General features: G+C 43.7%; 1 protein-coding gene across 1 annotated transcript; it reads left to right on the top strand.

The window, feature by feature from the left end:
- The first annotated feature begins 5,024 nt into the window (after window positions 1-5,024).
- Gdh (glutamate dehydrogenase, mitochondrial) lies at window positions 5,025-16,933 on the top strand. Its single transcript, XM_089580980.1, has 11 exons — window positions 5,025-5,599; window positions 7,014-7,214; window positions 7,780-7,866; window positions 8,990-9,078; window positions 9,185-9,283; window positions 11,333-11,470; window positions 13,610-13,750; window positions 14,271-14,475; window positions 14,983-15,074; window positions 16,138-16,200; window positions 16,496-16,933. Exons 1-11 carry the CDS (start codon window positions 5,167-5,169, stop codon window positions 16,613-16,615), a joined length of 1,668 nt encoding a protein of 555 aa, XP_089437106.1. The 5' UTR covers window positions 5,025-5,166; the 3' UTR covers window positions 16,616-16,933.
- The last annotated feature ends 289 nt before the right edge of the window (window positions 16,934-17,222 follow it).

The raw sequence follows: 17,222 nt of genomic DNA, 5'->3' as shown, positions 1-17,222 counted from the left end.
CGTTATGGTGCGCTACAGCCATACGTATGCGCACTCCCCTCTTACGGTCTTCATTCTATGTAGATAAGCACCGTTCAGTGCCCGATATCGTGACAACCTTTGTGATCGGAATTTATGCAATGTATCCTGTGTTATCGTGTCTTTATGCAATGTTGTGGGTGGGGAGGGTTTCATGTAATGTGGAGGAATAGCTCCTTTGTATATTTATAATGCGGAAAAAAATATATTACGCATGGGACTGGTAACTACTCAAGCACTCATGTAATGGTACTTGGCGCACCCTTTTCAAACAGTGATTATCCATCCAAACTTGCTTTTAAGAATTAGCGTAATTGTGCATAAAGGGCCTATCGAGCTGACGTTTGGTTGTTGGCAAATTCCCCCTTTGAGGGGTGTATAAGGGTGTGAGTTTTGGTTTTATGAGGTTTAACGTCCAAAAGCGACTAAGGCTATGAGGGACGCCATTTTGGAGGGCTCCGGATAATTTCGACCACCTGGGTTTTTTTAACGTACACTGACATCGCACAATACATATACACGGGCCTCTATCATTTCACCTCCATCGAAATTCGACCGCCGCGACCTGGATCGAGCCCGCGTCTTTCGGGTCAGCAGCCGAACACAATAACCACAAAGCCACCGTAGCGGCTTGAGGGTGCCAGTTATAGACGCTTTAAGTGTGCACATGGGAACCGAACAGAAAATTTGCCACGTTACTAAGCGGCAGACAGTTTTTTTTTTTTTACTGGGTCTAGATCATTTCACGCGTAGACATTCAAGACACTTTTGCAGAAGAGGAACATTGCCTCGAATGAACGAATCTAACTAGACGTGAAAGGAAAAGTTAACTTTGCTCAACAGATTTCCAGGAAATTTGTTGCGTGCAGAAAATGCTAAGGTCGCATAACTTTTATGTTTTTAAATCTTTGTAATATATTATAAAAATTCAGAATGTAAAAATTTTTCACTTTGTATTTCAGTGATTTTAATGACTCTGTTGGGCCATTATTTTATGAGTTACTTTTCTATCCCTTGCAACTATGGTAACAATTTTACAACGAATGTGATTTAAGATGTTAACCCTTCGTCAAATGGTAAAACGTGTAGTTCATAAAATTTTTATACATGTTTTCAAGCCGAAACTACCGAGTTTCAAAATTTCAAAATTTCGTGGGTTAGGCTTTTGATGAAAAACAAAAGCTAAAAACGCGAATTTAAATATTCCTTTCAGCAGTTATATAAATGTAACAAATATTGTCAGAGCAATAACGCAAATTCCTCACGTACTTCAGCACGAAAGCTGGAGTTTGGGCCGACATCCCTCTTAAAGTCATCCGGAGTTGGGGCCGTTTAGATTACATGAGAAATACTTGCGGTAGCCAGGGGTGCAGCTAGCCATTGGTAATTATAAAAGCTTTAAAAGTGGAATTAAGGCTAGCGTAGTATGCTGGGAGTTCGAGGCCAGTTTAAGACGAGAATGACCAAGCTGCCTCGCCGTGTAACGAGAAGATTACAACTTAACATCTTTTATCTTGAAAAGGAGCTCTTCGCAGTAGCAGAGACACATTCATGAATTAAGACACACACAGGAACTCATGTCATGTGAGCGCTTGTGTGCACTTATATCATGCGTATATGGTTCAACAAGGGGAAGCTTTGGGCCAGTTGGTCTGACATGTTGGAGAGGAGGAATAACCGCAAACTTGACAGGACTGAAGAGCGAGAAGAGGACAGGACGAGCGGTATTCAACAAGGGGAAGCTTTGGGCCAGTTGGCCAGTTACCGCTCGTCCTGTCCTCTTCTCGCTCTTCAGTCCTGTCAAGTTTGCGGTTATTCCTCCTCTCCAACATGCGTATATGGCTCCGCAGTAAAAAAAAAAAAGCTAAAACACCAGCTTGTCCTAAAATAAGATGAAGTTAATTTTTCGTACCTCTAGCTTATTTAGTGCCTTGCTTAATTCATGTCACGCTTAGGCCTCAAATTAAGTAGCAGGTGTTCGGGCTACGTATACTTGCGTACACTACGCCTTAAGAGCGCATGCATACACACGGGCTCAAGTGCAGTGTGAAAAACGCTTTGCTGTACTTTATTTTTGTAGGCACCCAGCGTGCCCCCGGTTTAATTGGGCACTGAATAAAGGTGGCAACGCACATGTGCCGCGCCGCTCGTTGCTTTTCCACGAACAATCCGTTGGCTGAACAATGCGCACACGCGCTCCAGCTGCCTGCCGTGAGCCACGGCTATAGTGCCGCGGCACGGGACAATGGAGCTTCTTATCGATGACGCGCTCTACTATCTCACGGTGTTTCCTTTCCGTCTGCTCAGCCTCTCCAGTGTCTGTCGTACGAGTCACCGATACGCAATCGCGCCAGCATCCCCACCGAGCCTCTCCATGCGCGCAGCAGAGATGCAAGGACCACGTGCCAAGCGATGCGCGGAGCACTTCTGTCGACGGTCTCTGGAACGGCGCGCTCGGTACACATTGCAATACGACCGCGGAGCGTGCTATAAAGCTCGGGGTTATGTATATACCGATGATCACGGGTGCAGCTTTTGATGGCAAACGTCAGCTGTTTAGTTTGGATAGTTTTAAAGAGCCCTGCCGGACAGAGCTTTTTCGACTGTTCGTGAGACACTTTCGCGCTCACAGCTTGGCGCACCAAGCCTTTTTCACAGTTCAAGCGAGGCAGGATGCACCATACCAGAACATAAGGGAAGCAAAAAGTCGCCTTAAAAAAAAATCGGTTCCGAGGAAAGGAAAACGCACAGTAACTGTCTCACTCCTCGGTGGAAACGCCAACTGCACCTTGAGGGAAGGGATGAAGGAGGGAGTGAAAAAAGGAAAAGAGGAAGAGGTGCCGTAGTAGAAGGCTCCAGACCACCTGGAAATCTTTAACGTGCACCGGCATCGCACGGAACCCGACCACGGCGGCCGCGTTTCGATGGAGGCGAAATGCAAAAGGCACCCGTGTGCTGTGCGATGCCAGTGTACGTTAATCATCTCCAGGTGGCCGGAATTATTCCGGAGTCCTCCACTATGGCGCTTCTTTCTCTCTTCTTTAACTCCCACCTTCCTCCTTTCTCTTTTGGCATGGTTGAGGTGTCAACCGAGAAGTGAGGCAGTACCTGCGCCATTTCCTTTCCTCAAAAACCCCTATTTAGAGGCCCCCTTTGCGTAGAAAATACACTTGGGAGGAATACGAGGAGCGAGAAGGCAGGGGATGGGATGGTGGCTCCGAGGACAAACAACAGGCTGGCACGGCAGAATAAGCATATGCGTGAGCATGGTGTGACGTTTATCTGTCGAAAAGCTTTGGAAGCACTCCACTCAACACTTCTGCGGACAGTGACATTTTCCTCAAGCCCTCCTTCCGTCCAGTCTTACTCGTAAGAACTAGACCATGCATGTCGATAAAATGGAGGACTAAGTATACTAACGGAAGCGATGGTAACATCCGGTACGCGCTTGGCTGTGTTTGGCATGGAGGTTTCGTTGATTAGGACAGTGCGAAAGCCCTCTTATTAACTTTGGTTTCATGGTTTGGTTTCATGGTTTGGTTTCATGTGGTTTACCAAACTTCATTTTATTTTACAAATGTGCATACAGTCTTTAACTTTCCAAAGCGGCTCAGGCTATTAACTTTGATTGTTATGCATTTGAGACAAATTAAGCGAGACTGCGAGTTCATTGTGTGGAATTTGGTTTCCAATCAAGTGTGCTTTGCAGGATGCGGAAGGCTACGCGGGCCATTGGATAAATGACCTTAGCAAATGTCACCTCAAGCGAACCCGAAGTAAAGAAAGTAATGGTCCAGGCCCCCATGATCACAAGGTAGCCAATCTCAATTATTGAAAGAATGTTGCTGGAAGCGCATTCCAACCGCGCCACCCATATCATTTCACCCTCAGCATGATATGGGTGTCTCACAGCCCATGTCATTAGTTCTATTGTTCCCTTATGCTGACAATTGCATCCAAAGCACTCCACCCGTGCGGTGCAGATAGGAGTGGAGCAGGGCAGTGCAATGCAGCAATGATACGGGACTCTAGTGTGAAACCATGCATGGACCTCTTTTCTTTAAAAGCATGCATGCGAGAAAGTGTGCAACGGACTTTGCTTAATTTTTAAACATACACTTTGAGAAGCTCCGTACGTAAGCCGTGGCCACAGTCAATATATGCATGCAGAGTGGCCATGGCTTGAACGCCGTGTCCCAAATATGAGTCATTCCTCATCCTCCTCATTTTCACCTCTTCGAACTAGAAACAATAACGTCTTTTTACATTACAGGAGGCATGGTGACTTCAACATGAGGGGCAATTAGTACGTCATATGTTTCATTTGCTTCCTTTTATTATGTTATCGTTATATTAATAAGAGGAAAGCATTCACAATGACCTACATGCCGCTTATGCGTGCAGTACATGCAACATGCAGAAGGGGGTGAACAAAACTGCGACCAGTATTCTAATCCCATATTGGAAAGTCAGTGAATGGCCCTTTGAATGGGCATTTGGCGAGCACGTACCTTCCGAAGCTGCACGTCCAGGTTAAGCTAGCGGTTTTCATTGCTATGGAAAATTGCTTAGGAGGAAAGGAACGGCACAGTAACTTTCTCACTCTCGGCGAACACCCCTGCCCCGTCGTGAGCGATGGGATGGAGTGAAAGAAGGAAGAGAGAAAGAGGCGCAGTAGTGGAGGGCTCTTGAATAAATTCGACCACCTGGGGTTATTTAATGAGCACTGATATCGCGGCAACGGACAAAATGCATCCAAACAATTGTGGGTTTCAAATCTCCCGCGCTTATGTTTCAAACGATAACAAAAACATTACCTTTACTCGTGGCCTACAACGCGTGTTAATTTTTATTTACTTTTTTAGGCAGCAGCTACGCGAGCGAATTGGTATGAAATTGTAGAAAGGAGTTGTGAATTTTTGCCAGCTTCTACGTTTTCTTTCTTGGCCGTTTTGGCGCTGCGGTGCACTCGTATACTTAATGAGGTATATATTTGGATTCGCACTAATCGTATCCAGTTGCCAAGCCCTGCCCAAAAAGTGAGAGTGGGTTCGTCTGTATGGGTAGAGGAGTTAGAGCTTCGTAGTTACTTTTTTTTTTAGCGTGGCCGATTTCAGTTTGCAGTGACCGAAGGCATACACATTCAAGATGTTGAGGTGCGGCGCAGTCACCTTGAGCCAACTTGCTAGCGTGTACGGTAAGGCAGGAATATGTCGGAAGGCCGTCAAGTCCGCGATCGCGCCCATGGTTTCACAATACCAACGGCGGAGTTACTCGGACCACAAGATGCCTGAACAGCTGCAGTATGTGGAGGACGCAGAGGATCCGTCGTTTTTCCACATGGTTGAGTACTTCTACCACCGAGGCTGGCAAGTTGTTGAGGACAAACTTGTGGAGGAATTCAAAGGAAAGCTCAGCCTGGAGGAGAAACGCAAGAAGGTTCGCGGATACCTCGCCCTTCTCGGACCTTGCCATGCGGTGCTCGAGGTGTCCTTTCCTCTGAAGAGGGACAATGGGGAATACGTGATGATCAACGGGTGGCGGGCACAGCACAGCCACCATCGGACGCCCTGCAAAGGAGGTGGGTTTCTCTCCCCCCAAGGCGCGACCTCACGCACGAGCACCTCCGCCTTATGCGCACAGCAGCCGCAACGGCGGCTGTGGGCGCTCGTGACTCGCCTCGCCCAGCTCCAACGGGTTCCCGGACGGGACCGTTGCCCGGCCACCTGTTTAAGCTGGACTTGGCGAGTGCTGTGTGACTTAAAATTTTAACTTTGAGATTTACTCACGGGCAAAAAATGCCAAGCATGCGTGCCAGCCGCAAGGGCTTGGCGTGTGCGCCCATCCGGGTGGTGAGAAAGTTTACTCCCTCGTGCACTTTTGCTTCTGCTCTTTGTTTCTTTATTCCTCTCTCAAACAGACAGCGAGATGATGTATTGCACGTACGCGTCATAAATAACAAAGGAAACGTGTGACGTTGAGGCTTGACTTACTCATTTTTGTATTCATCAGAGGATTTGCCTTTCGTTTTACGCTATCGTTTGGAGGTCAACTGCGGTTTTTATAGCCGAATAGCCCTATGCGCCGTTAGCTCAAGGTCACAAATGCTCATTATTTGATAGGATAGGCCATGTGCTAGATGCGTGTTCAAGAAAGCTCCGCGTCTGGTGCGATTTTTATTTTTTAAAGTATTAGGTTCGCCCTGCGTTGGTGGTAGGTCAGAAGGGTTGTACTGTGCAACGAAAATGGTTGTGGCGACTTTCACCATCTAGCATCGTTTGAGCTTAATGCTTAATGGCAATTTGCGCTTAGCATAGCAAATCTCGTGTGTAGTGGCATTCCTGTGCTCAAGCTTTCGTTGCGGACATTTCTGCAGACTTTTAGAACTAGTAGTGTGACCAGGGGTGGCTTGAAAGTGTTCATCTTGAAATTTTTTTTATAATATGGAATTACGAAGAATGAGGTACAATGTAGTGAGCTGTTTCTTGACATCTGCTGTTGTATTATGCATGGCTCCATCATTAGATATGTGCAGGTAAAGTGCTAACAGTTGCTTCTGTTGTCTGCAGTCGGTGCACTATCAGAAGCAGACCCTTAGCAGTTTACTTTCATGGTTTAGTTGTCACTATGTAGTTCTGGATAGTTAATCAGGGCCAATTATTCATAGTTGACTATTTACTCTGATGTAGTTCCACTACTGTTTTTAAAATTTAAGGCTGCTGTCGTTCATTAACAGCTTTTCACTTTTAATAAACCGGCATATCTGCTTTGTCACCAGAGTACTGACTTCTCTTAGGTCACTGACAAAGGCAGGAAAGAAAGGCATCTAATTTCTATGTAACCTTTGTCTTACTTTCCGGGAGTGTACTCCTGCTATGTGTACTTAAAGAGCACAGTGGTCAATGGTTCTGTATGTTCTTTGGTTTTGAGCTTAATTTTTCATTTCTATTTAGGCCTTGTGAATGCTGCTAAAAATTTTACACGTTTCCCTGCAGGTATCCGGTACAGCTTAGACGTGAGCTTGGACGAAGTCAAAGCTCTGTCTGCCCTCATGACTTTCAAGTGCGCCGTTGTAGATGTCCCCTTTGGTGGCGGAAAAGCAGGGCTGAAGATCAACCCCAGAGAGTTCAGCGAATTTGAGCTTGAAAAAATTACTCGAAATTTTGCTTTGCAACTTGCAAAGAAGGGCTTCCTGGGTATGTTGAGTATTTTCTTGATGACAGTTGTGTTGATGGTTTCTGTAAAACTTTTAAAAACTCTATTGGTGCATTTAAATCTTTCTGATTTTAATCTGTATTTAGGTGCATTGTGTGGCATTACTTATACATTTAGATTAGGGTTAATGAATGTTAGACAGATGTTAGACGTAATTGCTTTTTTATTTATTGTGTTGATGGCATAGTTGCATACTTGCATTGCTTCCTACAGTTAAGTTATTGAACTTCTTTGTTATGCAAGGTTGGTCACACCTGTCTACGTTTCAGACCTTCTTGTGAACATCTAAGTCCACAAAAGTTGTGAACTAGACTCTAAAACATGAGTGCTGTTTTATCACTGTAGTGCATAGTTTCTTGCTTCATAAATGGCCATGTTCTGTGTGTCTCCTTTGGCCACAGTAGCAGCTGTTGCACCTTCGCATAAAAGTATACCTTTTATGCTTCATCACAGGTGTCTTGTGCTTTTTACCTGTGGTTTTATCTGAGCTTAACTTGATGGTCCTCTGCCTGATATTTGGTCACCATATGCTTGCTCCTACCTAAGGGCCTGGAGTTGATGTGCCAGCACCTGACATGGGAACCGGTGAAAGGGAAATGAGCTGGATTGCAGACACCTACTCTCAAACCATTGGTATGCACTGTGCTTGGCACTATAGTATTTATGCTGATGTTATTTATTTTAGAGCTTATAGGTTTTGTCATTTACTGCTAATGATTTTTTTTTTTTTTATGATATGCTCAACCAATTTCGGTTTTTTCTTAAGGTTGCTCTCAGATGCGCAGCTGTTTTGAGGTTGTCTCATTGAAATTGGCACAGGAGCTTGGTCAGTGAGCTTCACTGCAAGTGCACACATGCTGCGGAGAAGTTGGCCCTCTCAGTAGGCTCATGGTCCTGTTTTTGGGATTAGTTTACTTCGTCGTGTTTGTAGTTTGCAGAGTCAGTACACGTGATTTTTGTTATTACAGTAAGTGTAATGTAAACTGCTTATGTGTCATAAAACCCAACAAAACACAGAAAAATGTTGGGTGTAGCTCTTTAGGCCATTACTGGCTCATTCACTTACAGATTCTGTCGGTCAGTTTTTCATTTAGTTGTGAAATGTACATTGCTTAAAATAATACAAGAGATGATTTCATACATTGTTAATTTGCATCTGGAAACTGGAGCCCAGAGCCTCAAGCCAATGTGTACTACTTTTTATGCACGTCTAGATGCATTCTGTTTGTGTAAAAATCACCGTCAGTGGGGCCTCTTCTACTGCCTGCATTCTCAGTGCAACTGGTGACATCATTCATTACATTACTATAGAACCTTGATGCAATAATCATTGCTGGTATTTATTTTGGTAGAAACTTCTTCATCATGTTGCCTTGCCTATCAGTATGGCTGCTGGTTAAGTCATTAGCAGCAGAATGACGCACAATTTATTGTTACATTACTTGCTGTAGTTGAGGCAAGCATGAATGTAGTCACTGGGGTTCTTGTTTACTGCATTGTAAAGACGTGGAAGTGCTGAAGCATGGCTGACAGGTTTTAAGTGTCCTGTACACTTCTGCACCAAAGAATTCATTTCGGTGCCTGTTTAAGGGTGCTACTTCTGCCTGTTTAAATTCAAAGCGTTTTATTGGTTGAATTACCAGACTGTGTACAATTGTTTTGAATTATCTGATGGAGTGAACAGGACTTAGAACCAACATTTGAACCAACATTTTTCAAACCTCCTTGCTGTGGTCTTATCCTGTCTCGTTTCCAGGGCATTCTGACTTGAACTCGCATGCGTGCATAACTGGCAAACCTATCAACCAGGGTGGCATTCATGGCCGGGTGTCTGCCACTGGCCGGGTACGTTGCATGTCACTGGCTGTGTCACATGTCTTGGATTGCTGAATGCCGTTATGCAGGAACAGGTGCAGCTTGACTTAGCTACTTATGCTTTTTTTTTGCTCAGGGAGTCTTCCATGGTATTGACAACTTCATCAATGAAGCAAGCTTCATGAGCATGATTGGAACAACCCCAGGGTGGGGTGGCAAAACATTCATTGTCCAGGTGAGAATTTCGTGACTTACCTGTGTGGCTTAAGCATAGGTGTGCACAGAGGGGGGGGGTCAAGGGGTGCCACTGCCCTCTAATAGGCATAACGTGTGTGTGGGGGGGGGGGGGCACAAAATTTGTTCCCCATTTTTCTCTGCTGAAGGTGTGAACAGGCGCTACCATGAGCATTGGCCCTCCTCTACAGAGAGGCCTGTGCACACATATGGGCTTAAATGTAGTGTGTAGAAAGCAAGCCAGCTTGGCAGTTATTTAACCCTTAACGGTGCACTGACATTCTGAGCTTGTCTTTTTACCTGGGAACTCGACCTACACTCTCTGAGAATTCTTAGAAACTTGGAATCATTGTCCTGTGTGGCTGATCCCCCATTAAATCGAATTAAACGTCCCGGCTCCCGCCTTTTTTTTTTTTTTGAACTCTCCTCTGAAAGTAGGAGTCAGCAAACACTTGGAGTGCCTTTCAGCCAGTCGCTTTAGCTTTTATTTTGTCTTCTAGGTTTTCGTGAATAGGTAGTTTCAGTCGCAGACAAAATAGCCGTAAATTAGGCCCACGGAAATAAAAATACGCATGGACTTTTTGCTTTGTGTATCACTCAGCCAATGGCAGAGCAGCAAGCCGCCACGCGACTGGCTGAAAGGCACTCCACGTGTTGGTTGACTCCTCCTGCTTTCGGAGGTGAGTTCAAAAAAAAAAAAATGCAGGAGCCAGGATGCTTAATTACATTTAATATGGAAATCAGCCGCACAGGACAATCATTCGAAGTTTCCAAGAATGCTTGTAGTGTGTAGATAGAGTTACCGCGGTGAAAAGACGAGCCCAGAATCCTTTTTAGTGTACCTTTAATGGACACGTTTGTTTTTGAAAATGGTACCAAAACGGTCATTTAATACCCGTGTAGCCTTTTATTGGCAATAAAAAAAGAAATGCTTTGTTTGAGCCCACTTGCCTTAAGGGGGACGTAGGTTTTGCTGGTGAAATTTTTTACTTTTTGCCTTATAGTGATGAAATTTGGCGCACTCAGTGGGAAGTGCACTAAATGAATAAATACAAATTTTTGCTCGTAAATCTTCAGTTGCTTTGACATTTTATATTTTTGTGCTTCATTGCTGTAGCAAACTTCCATGAAAGCCAAAGTGGTGGGAGCCTATAGTCTCACTTGCATTTTAGCCAAAGAATGGTTCATGCAGTGACGTTCTCCAAATATTTTTATCAACCGAGTTTTTTCTGCAAAGAGCATTATATCCATGTTTGCATAATGCACTCATTGCCCTCATTTCAAATTAGTGACAGAGTGAAAAATGAAAAAGTAATTCAGAAATATAGGAACGTTGCTGCATAAAGAATTTATCAAGAAACACAATCCGACAAACCGCATGAAATTTCATGAACCCATTGTCATGTTATGCTTTCTGCAAGCAGGGGAGTCGGGTCAAAAGCACTTTTGAGAAAACTGGCATTTTCACAGATACCTCAACCAAATTCTTGCTGCCTGCGATCACTAAAAACGTTTCACTTCTAGGCTACTTTTGGGGAACATCTTTCAGGATTTAATTACCGTATAAACGCGTGTAAGGGCCGCGCCCTGTTTTCCCGAAGGAAATATTAAAAAAAAAAAGATACGATTGAACATAAAATAAATGCTGCTCATTCCCTGATTGGTGTGTTTTTGCTTTAAAAACTTTTTTTTTTTCGAACATCGCGTGTATGGGCCGCACGCCGAAAATTGGCCCTCGAATCTGGAAAAAAAAAAGTGCGGCCCTTACACGCTTTTATACGGCAAAAAGACCTGATAGGTACGAAATGTGGTGTTTTCGAAATTTTGTTTCTTTTCTTTTAGATTTTCATGATTTGAAAGCCACGTCTCCCCTTAAACCAGAGACAGAGTGCCAGAAAACACATGACAAGCTTGACTCGTTATGAGCCAGAAATGGCAGTCTGCTTATGATGAGCCTAGCTCGTCCAAGTCTGCTAGGGAATTAAAGTGCATATTTTGCAGATGTGTTTCTGTCGATAAGTATGAATTGCCAAGTACTGCTTTTATTTAGGGTCTTGGAAATGTTGGACTGCACTGCACGCGCTACCTAACAAGGGCTGGTGCTCGATGCATCGGTATCCAGGAAGTGGATGGCTCCATCTTCAACCCTAATGGAATTGACCCTAAGGAGATTGAAGAATGGAAAATTGTAAGAATTGCCTCGCATTACTTTCAGTGGGAATTGTTGTTCACAGCTTGCGTTTAAAGAAATGCTGGCACAGCAAAACTTTTTAATTTCAGTGTTTTTGCTTTAGTCACTACCCATTGACCCAACAGTCATGGTGTGCAACTTCATTTGTATTGAGTCCAGGGAGTAGTCATGTGTTCCATGTTTTTATTGTGGCCATTATGGCTAATTTGTGATGAACAGAGATTGTGTCAGGATGCCACCAGGTGTGTAGGCAAACACAGCTAGCTGTCCCCCAGGTGGCCATACAAACCTCTGACACCCTACATTGTGCCAGCGATATGCCACATCCAAATGAGCCACTAGGGTCAGGCTGGCACGCCTAAAATGTCTCAAATACTTGTGGATATTGTGGATCCCGTTTTGACCTGTGATATCTGTTGCTATTCAGTGGACTTCATTCTTTGATTGTAGACTTCGACCGCTGCGCATTATAGTGCTGAGGCAGCACTGTATTAAACAGCATCCGTAACTGACCTGGTTACTAGATATGTTAGCAAATAGCGGAAATGTTCGTGTGAACATGATTTGCTCATCTGGAAGGACCTGAGTGGGTGCACATGCATGTTGTTTTGTGGATCGTCTCAGTTGTGTAGCTAGGGATTTTATGAGGGGAGATTGGGGGGAAGGGCTTACATATGCTTGGCTCTTGGATGAGGGTTAAGGTGAGCAGGGAACCATGCTCTCTATGTGGGGTAAATATACGGAAGCCTCCCCTCAGCCTACAGGATGGTTCTTATTATATTTTCACTTTCGAATTTTGTCATAAACTTCATCGAAATGAGTATGGTTAATGTAGGCCATAGTAAAGAACAGTCGAACCTCGATATGTCGAACATTGATATTACGAACTTTTAGTTACATCAAATTCATCCTAAGCACACTTTTTATTTTTACTTTGTATATGGGAAGCGGTTGTTCATAAAGCGGATTTATTGAATCCTCAGCGCCAAGCGGTGCCTGCTTGGATGGCAGGCGGTAGGCTTCGCCACACTGCGCAAGTGACTAGTGGTGGTGAAGCAAGCGTTCGTGCCGTGGTTCAGTCCATGGTTCGCATCTTTATCTTGCCCTCACCAACAGCACCACAGATTTTGTAGCAGCGTGGAGGGTTTACTTATTTATTTACCCTCAAGGCCTGTGAGGCGTTAGAGGGGGTGAGCACAAGGGTTGAACGAAAACAAAATCTGAAAATGCAAAATAAAGAAAGCGGATAACAAAGTGCACGCATACACTGAACATATACTGCATGGCTTTCAAAAAAAAAACAAAAATGATCTGGGCACAGCATTAAGAAAAAAAAATGATTGGGCTAAGCAGACAGGAAATTTTCCATCATGTTGGATGCAGACAATAGAGGGGGGCAGCTGGTTTCAATCTGTTATAATTTCTGGCAAGAAAGAGTCGTAGAAGAGATTTGTACAGCAAAATGGGGCGTGAACTTATGTGTTGTCGGCACATGTTCCCGCCTCTCACTCATCGACAGCACCCTGGAAGCTGCGGCGCAGACTGCTGTAGCTTTGCAGTAACTGTTCTGTGCCCACATCGGCTGTCAGGCAGGCAGTGAAAATGGTGATAGCTTTCGTTCTGGGGTACCACTTTCAACGCGACACTGTTGGATTGCAGAGAAGCTGCCCTAGCTGGCGTTTGACGTTTGGTGCTGTGCGGGGGAGCCAACCTTACTGACGTTTAGCGCTCGGTTTTTCGCGGCCTCCGTTATTGTCGCAAGCAGCTTCGAAACTGCACTAAAACTTTGGAAAAAGGTAACTCTCTACTCTCCAGTAATGGCCACCTAAGTTGTCGTTTCTTCACTGACTAAATTCCGCTGTTCTTTCGTGCGCTTTGGGGGGAATTTTATATTAGCATTTTAAGTACATCAAACTATTTTGCGTTTTTTTTTTATCTGTTCGCCGTAACGACGTTCGACATATGTTATTTGTGTTGAAGAGATGTCCAGGGCGACTTGGTTTCCAAGCCTTCTTGGTTGACACTAGAGCTGTGCTTTGTATGCAAGGAAATCAGTGCCTGTAATCTATTTCTTTTATCCAAAAGCAAAATGGGACAGTGAAGGAGTGACTTATTGCTCTTATTCTGTTTCCACAGAACAATGGCACAATCAATGGCTTTCCCGGTGCAGAGCCTTACAAAGGCGAGAATCTGATTTATGAAGAATGCGACATATTTGTTCCAGCTGCACTTGAGAAGATAATCACAAAGGACAATGCCAACAAGTTTAAGTGCAAGGTAATAACATATCTCTATTATGTCGTGTTTTACAAGGGCTAAATTCAACCTGCGTGCATTTTGCAGTTCAGTCTTATGGAAAACTGGGGACAGAATTATCGTTAGATAGCCATGGATGAAATGGCCCTTCTTGCTTCCATGGGTGCCATTGAAGTTCTCCCTTGTTTGTAGATCAAATCTGCTATTCCTGACTGCCTAAAGCAGTTGCTTGGACAACTGAGCTAACCAGGATAGGAAATTTCTCACCTGCCACTGTAACCATGGGAGTAGCCGATTAATTTACAGTCTGCGAATTGTTCAGTAAAAAAAAAGATTGCGTAGCTTACAGATAGACAGTGCTGTTACTGAGACAGGTGTATCCCTTGGTTCCAACATTTTGTTTTGTGAACTGTGCATTCTTAACGGAACAAACGTGTGCTCTGTGCTGTAAGATGTCTGAAAGCTCGGAAGGAGGCAGGGAAGGAAGGTCTAATGCAACTGCAGTGATAATTGCATGAGTTTGAATGTGTTTCTGTTTTAGATTATTGCTGAAGCAGCCAATGGACCTACCACACCTGCTGCAGACAAGATTTTGATGGAGCGAAACGTTCTGGTCATTCCCGACTTGTACATCAATGCCGGTGGTGTGACTGTCAGCTACTTTGAGTGGCTCAAGAATTTGAATCATGTCAGCTATGGCAGGCTTCTTTTCAAGTATGAAAGGGAGTCCAATTACCATCTCTTGGGTGCGAACCCTTTTTTATACATTTTGTTTCGTGGCAGTTGCTCTGGTCGAAGCAATTATGTGTGTTGCATTCGTGAAGTAATTAGCTGAATGGAGAGACTAATGCGAACTTGATACGGGGCATTTCTGTAGAAAAAAAAATAGAAGCTGAATGAGTAGAAGCAAAACTTGAAACTTGTTTTGGCGTAATGTTTCACAAATGGTACTGTTTAGCCCACTTATAACAACCACTGCTGTAACGAATATGCGCTTATTACCGAGCGAGGGCAATCAAAACATGTATTAGGGCAATGGTACTCTGATGAAATGAACAACTATGGCTTCACAACTCAGTTAAGGTGAACAAGGGAGTTCTGTCCTTTAGTTCTCATTCAGGAGTGGAAAAAGGAAACTGGTTTATGTTAATAGATTTGTGAAGCTCATAGTATAACTTTTGCAGCTTTTTATTAACAATACAAAAGTGTTTTCGCGAGGTAATCTGAATAGCATACTGATATTTATTCTGCAGAGAGTGTACAAGAATCCTTGGAGAGGAGATTTGGCAAGGCTGGTGGCCGTATTCCAATCATGCCGAGTGAATCCTTCCAGAAAAGAATCTCCGTGAGTATACCACATGTGATTTCGTTTTCCTAACCGATCTAGTTCTCAGCAGCCTAACAGTCCTTTAAAGTGTGTCGCGAGGGTCAAGCGGTGCCAACGCTATTTAAGTCTTGCTGTCATGTCTATTGATGGAGTGTACGACACTTCAAAGCTTCTCCCTTAAGGGGAGATGCAGGGCATTGAAATGGTAAAAAAATGTGAAAATTTTGATCTTTCTAAAATGGCATATTTGGGTTCAGTATACTCTAAAGTACCTACCTACAATGTTTCAAAGTCTAATTCGACCTCCAGCTACTAAAAAATTAATATATTTGACACGTCCAAAGCGTCAAAATGGTTATTTCTGAGCAAAATGCCGTAGAACTTCATGCCGGTCGCTTCCTGCAACTGCGTCCCCTGTGGCTGCCATCTTGGTGTTGTTCGAAAGCTGGCGTCTTCTGTACACCTTGGTAGGGAAGACGCCTATTATGGCGCCTGTTAGGGAAGACTCACTATTATGAAGTCCTCTTGGAACGTCCACATTCCACCATTTTCTGAGGCCTTTTTAACGACTTCCAATTGGCTAGCGCAATTTTCTCCACTTGGTGTTTCTTTTCCAACATATAACTAGCCCTATGGAAGTTTTTGTTGTTTTTATAGTGCAATTTCAATTATTCTTACACCGTTAAATTACACCAGTCGCATTTTGATGGTGGCGAAATGCTAGAGGCCCGTGTACTGTGCGATGTCAGTGCACAATAAAGAACCCCAGGTGGTAGAAATTATTTGGAGCCCTCCACTACGGCGTCCCTCATAGCCTGAGTTGCTTTGGCCCATAAAACCCCATAAATATTATTTCCATTTTTTTTTGTCTGCCTATATGACTGTGGCTGCTCAAAGGTGTTCAGTGTGATTAACTGTCTGCTACGGTGCAATGTTAAATTAAAATGTTATCTTGACATTTGTGGTGTTGGTTCTAACTGCTAAAGTTAAAATTTGTCTCAAAAAGACAATTTCTACTGATGATACAAAGGCTTTAGCTTAATTTTTTGTTGTATACTCAAATGTGTTTTTGTATGTACAGGGTGCATCTGAAAAGGACATTGTACATTCTGGCCTCGATTACACCATGGAGAGGTCAGCAAGAGTGAGTAGAGTGTTTTTTCCCTTATCTTTTGCAGAGAGCTAGGCCATCTTCATCCTAGTTCAGGCTCACAGATTTGAAGTCATGTGAACCTTATTAATTTTTACCTAAGAATAATTGGTAGCACTTAATGCATGAAAGCTTTATTCATTTTAAGACTGTTAACTTATATACAGTGCTTTAAAAAAAGTTCAGTAACTGTTATGCTGCACAGAAAACAAAATTTTCCATTGTGCTCTACAGTAGAGGACCTTGATTTTCTTAAATACTCACTTTTTTTCCTTGTTTTCTAACACAGCAAATCATGCGCACTGCCATGAAGTACAACCTGGGGTTGGACCTTCGTACAGCTGCATATGTGAACTCCATTGAGAAGATCTACTTGACATACCGTGAAGCTGGTCTCACCTTCACTTAGCTTAATGTACTCATCTGATGGCAGGGCACTCACACTTATGCTTCGAGTGAAAGCACTTTCCACACATAGCGTACTAGCCAGTTCTCTAGACCTTTCCTATCTGCTTTTGGGCTCTGCGGGCAGTTTCATATTCACAAAGATTCTGGAACATCTGCAGAAGTGTCTTGCTGGCTCTCAAATTCACCCTACCATTAACTACTAGTTTGATTCTGTCTGCTGCAGTGGGTCCCACAAAACCTGACCAAGTGTGTGCACTGAGAGCTGCTTTGCTAAAGGCAAAGCATCTATTATGACAATAAACCATGCTGTTAGTTAACATCCACTGTGCACTGAGTGATTTCTTTCTCTGTTCGTTATTGTAGCTGTTGTGGATGGGCCACCCAAAGTTGCTGCATGAATGCCACCAAGTGTGGGAACAGCAATTGCAGAATGGCACAATGGTGGTCACTAGCTTGCTCAGTGTAGCTTCTGCACTTGTACACTGGTAGCATTTTTTTTCTGTATTTATTTGTATTCATGCCTGTCATGTATTGCACAATTTAGGACTTAATTTCCAACACAACCAAGATACATCATGGAAAATGGCAGCACAAAGGAAACAAGGGCA

The sequence above is a fragment of the Amblyomma mixtum genome, chromosome 3 (genome assembly GCF_055824585.1).
Source record: "Amblyomma mixtum isolate Tamu chromosome 3, ASM5582458v1, whole genome shotgun sequence".
Lineage (NCBI taxonomy): Eukaryota > Metazoa > Arthropoda > Arachnida > Ixodida > Ixodidae > Amblyomma > Amblyomma mixtum.
The sequence above is the reverse complement of the archived record's forward strand: the minus strand, read 5'-3'. Positions and strand labels throughout refer to the sequence as shown.

Bases quoted from the DNA above. Each gene is read 5' to 3' on its own strand.
- Gdh (XM_089580980.1), top strand. From the start codon at position 5,167: ATGTTGAGGTGCGGCGCAGTCACCTTGAGCCAACTTGCTAGCGTGTAC. The intron at 9,284-11,332 runs GTGAGAATTTCG...GCTTTTATTTAG, and splicing joins GCAAAACATTCATTGTCCAG to GGTCTTGGAAATGTTGGACT. The intron at 11,471-13,609 runs GTAAGAATTGCC...CTGTTTCCACAG, and splicing joins AGATTGAAGAATGGAAAATT to AACAATGGCACAATCAATGG.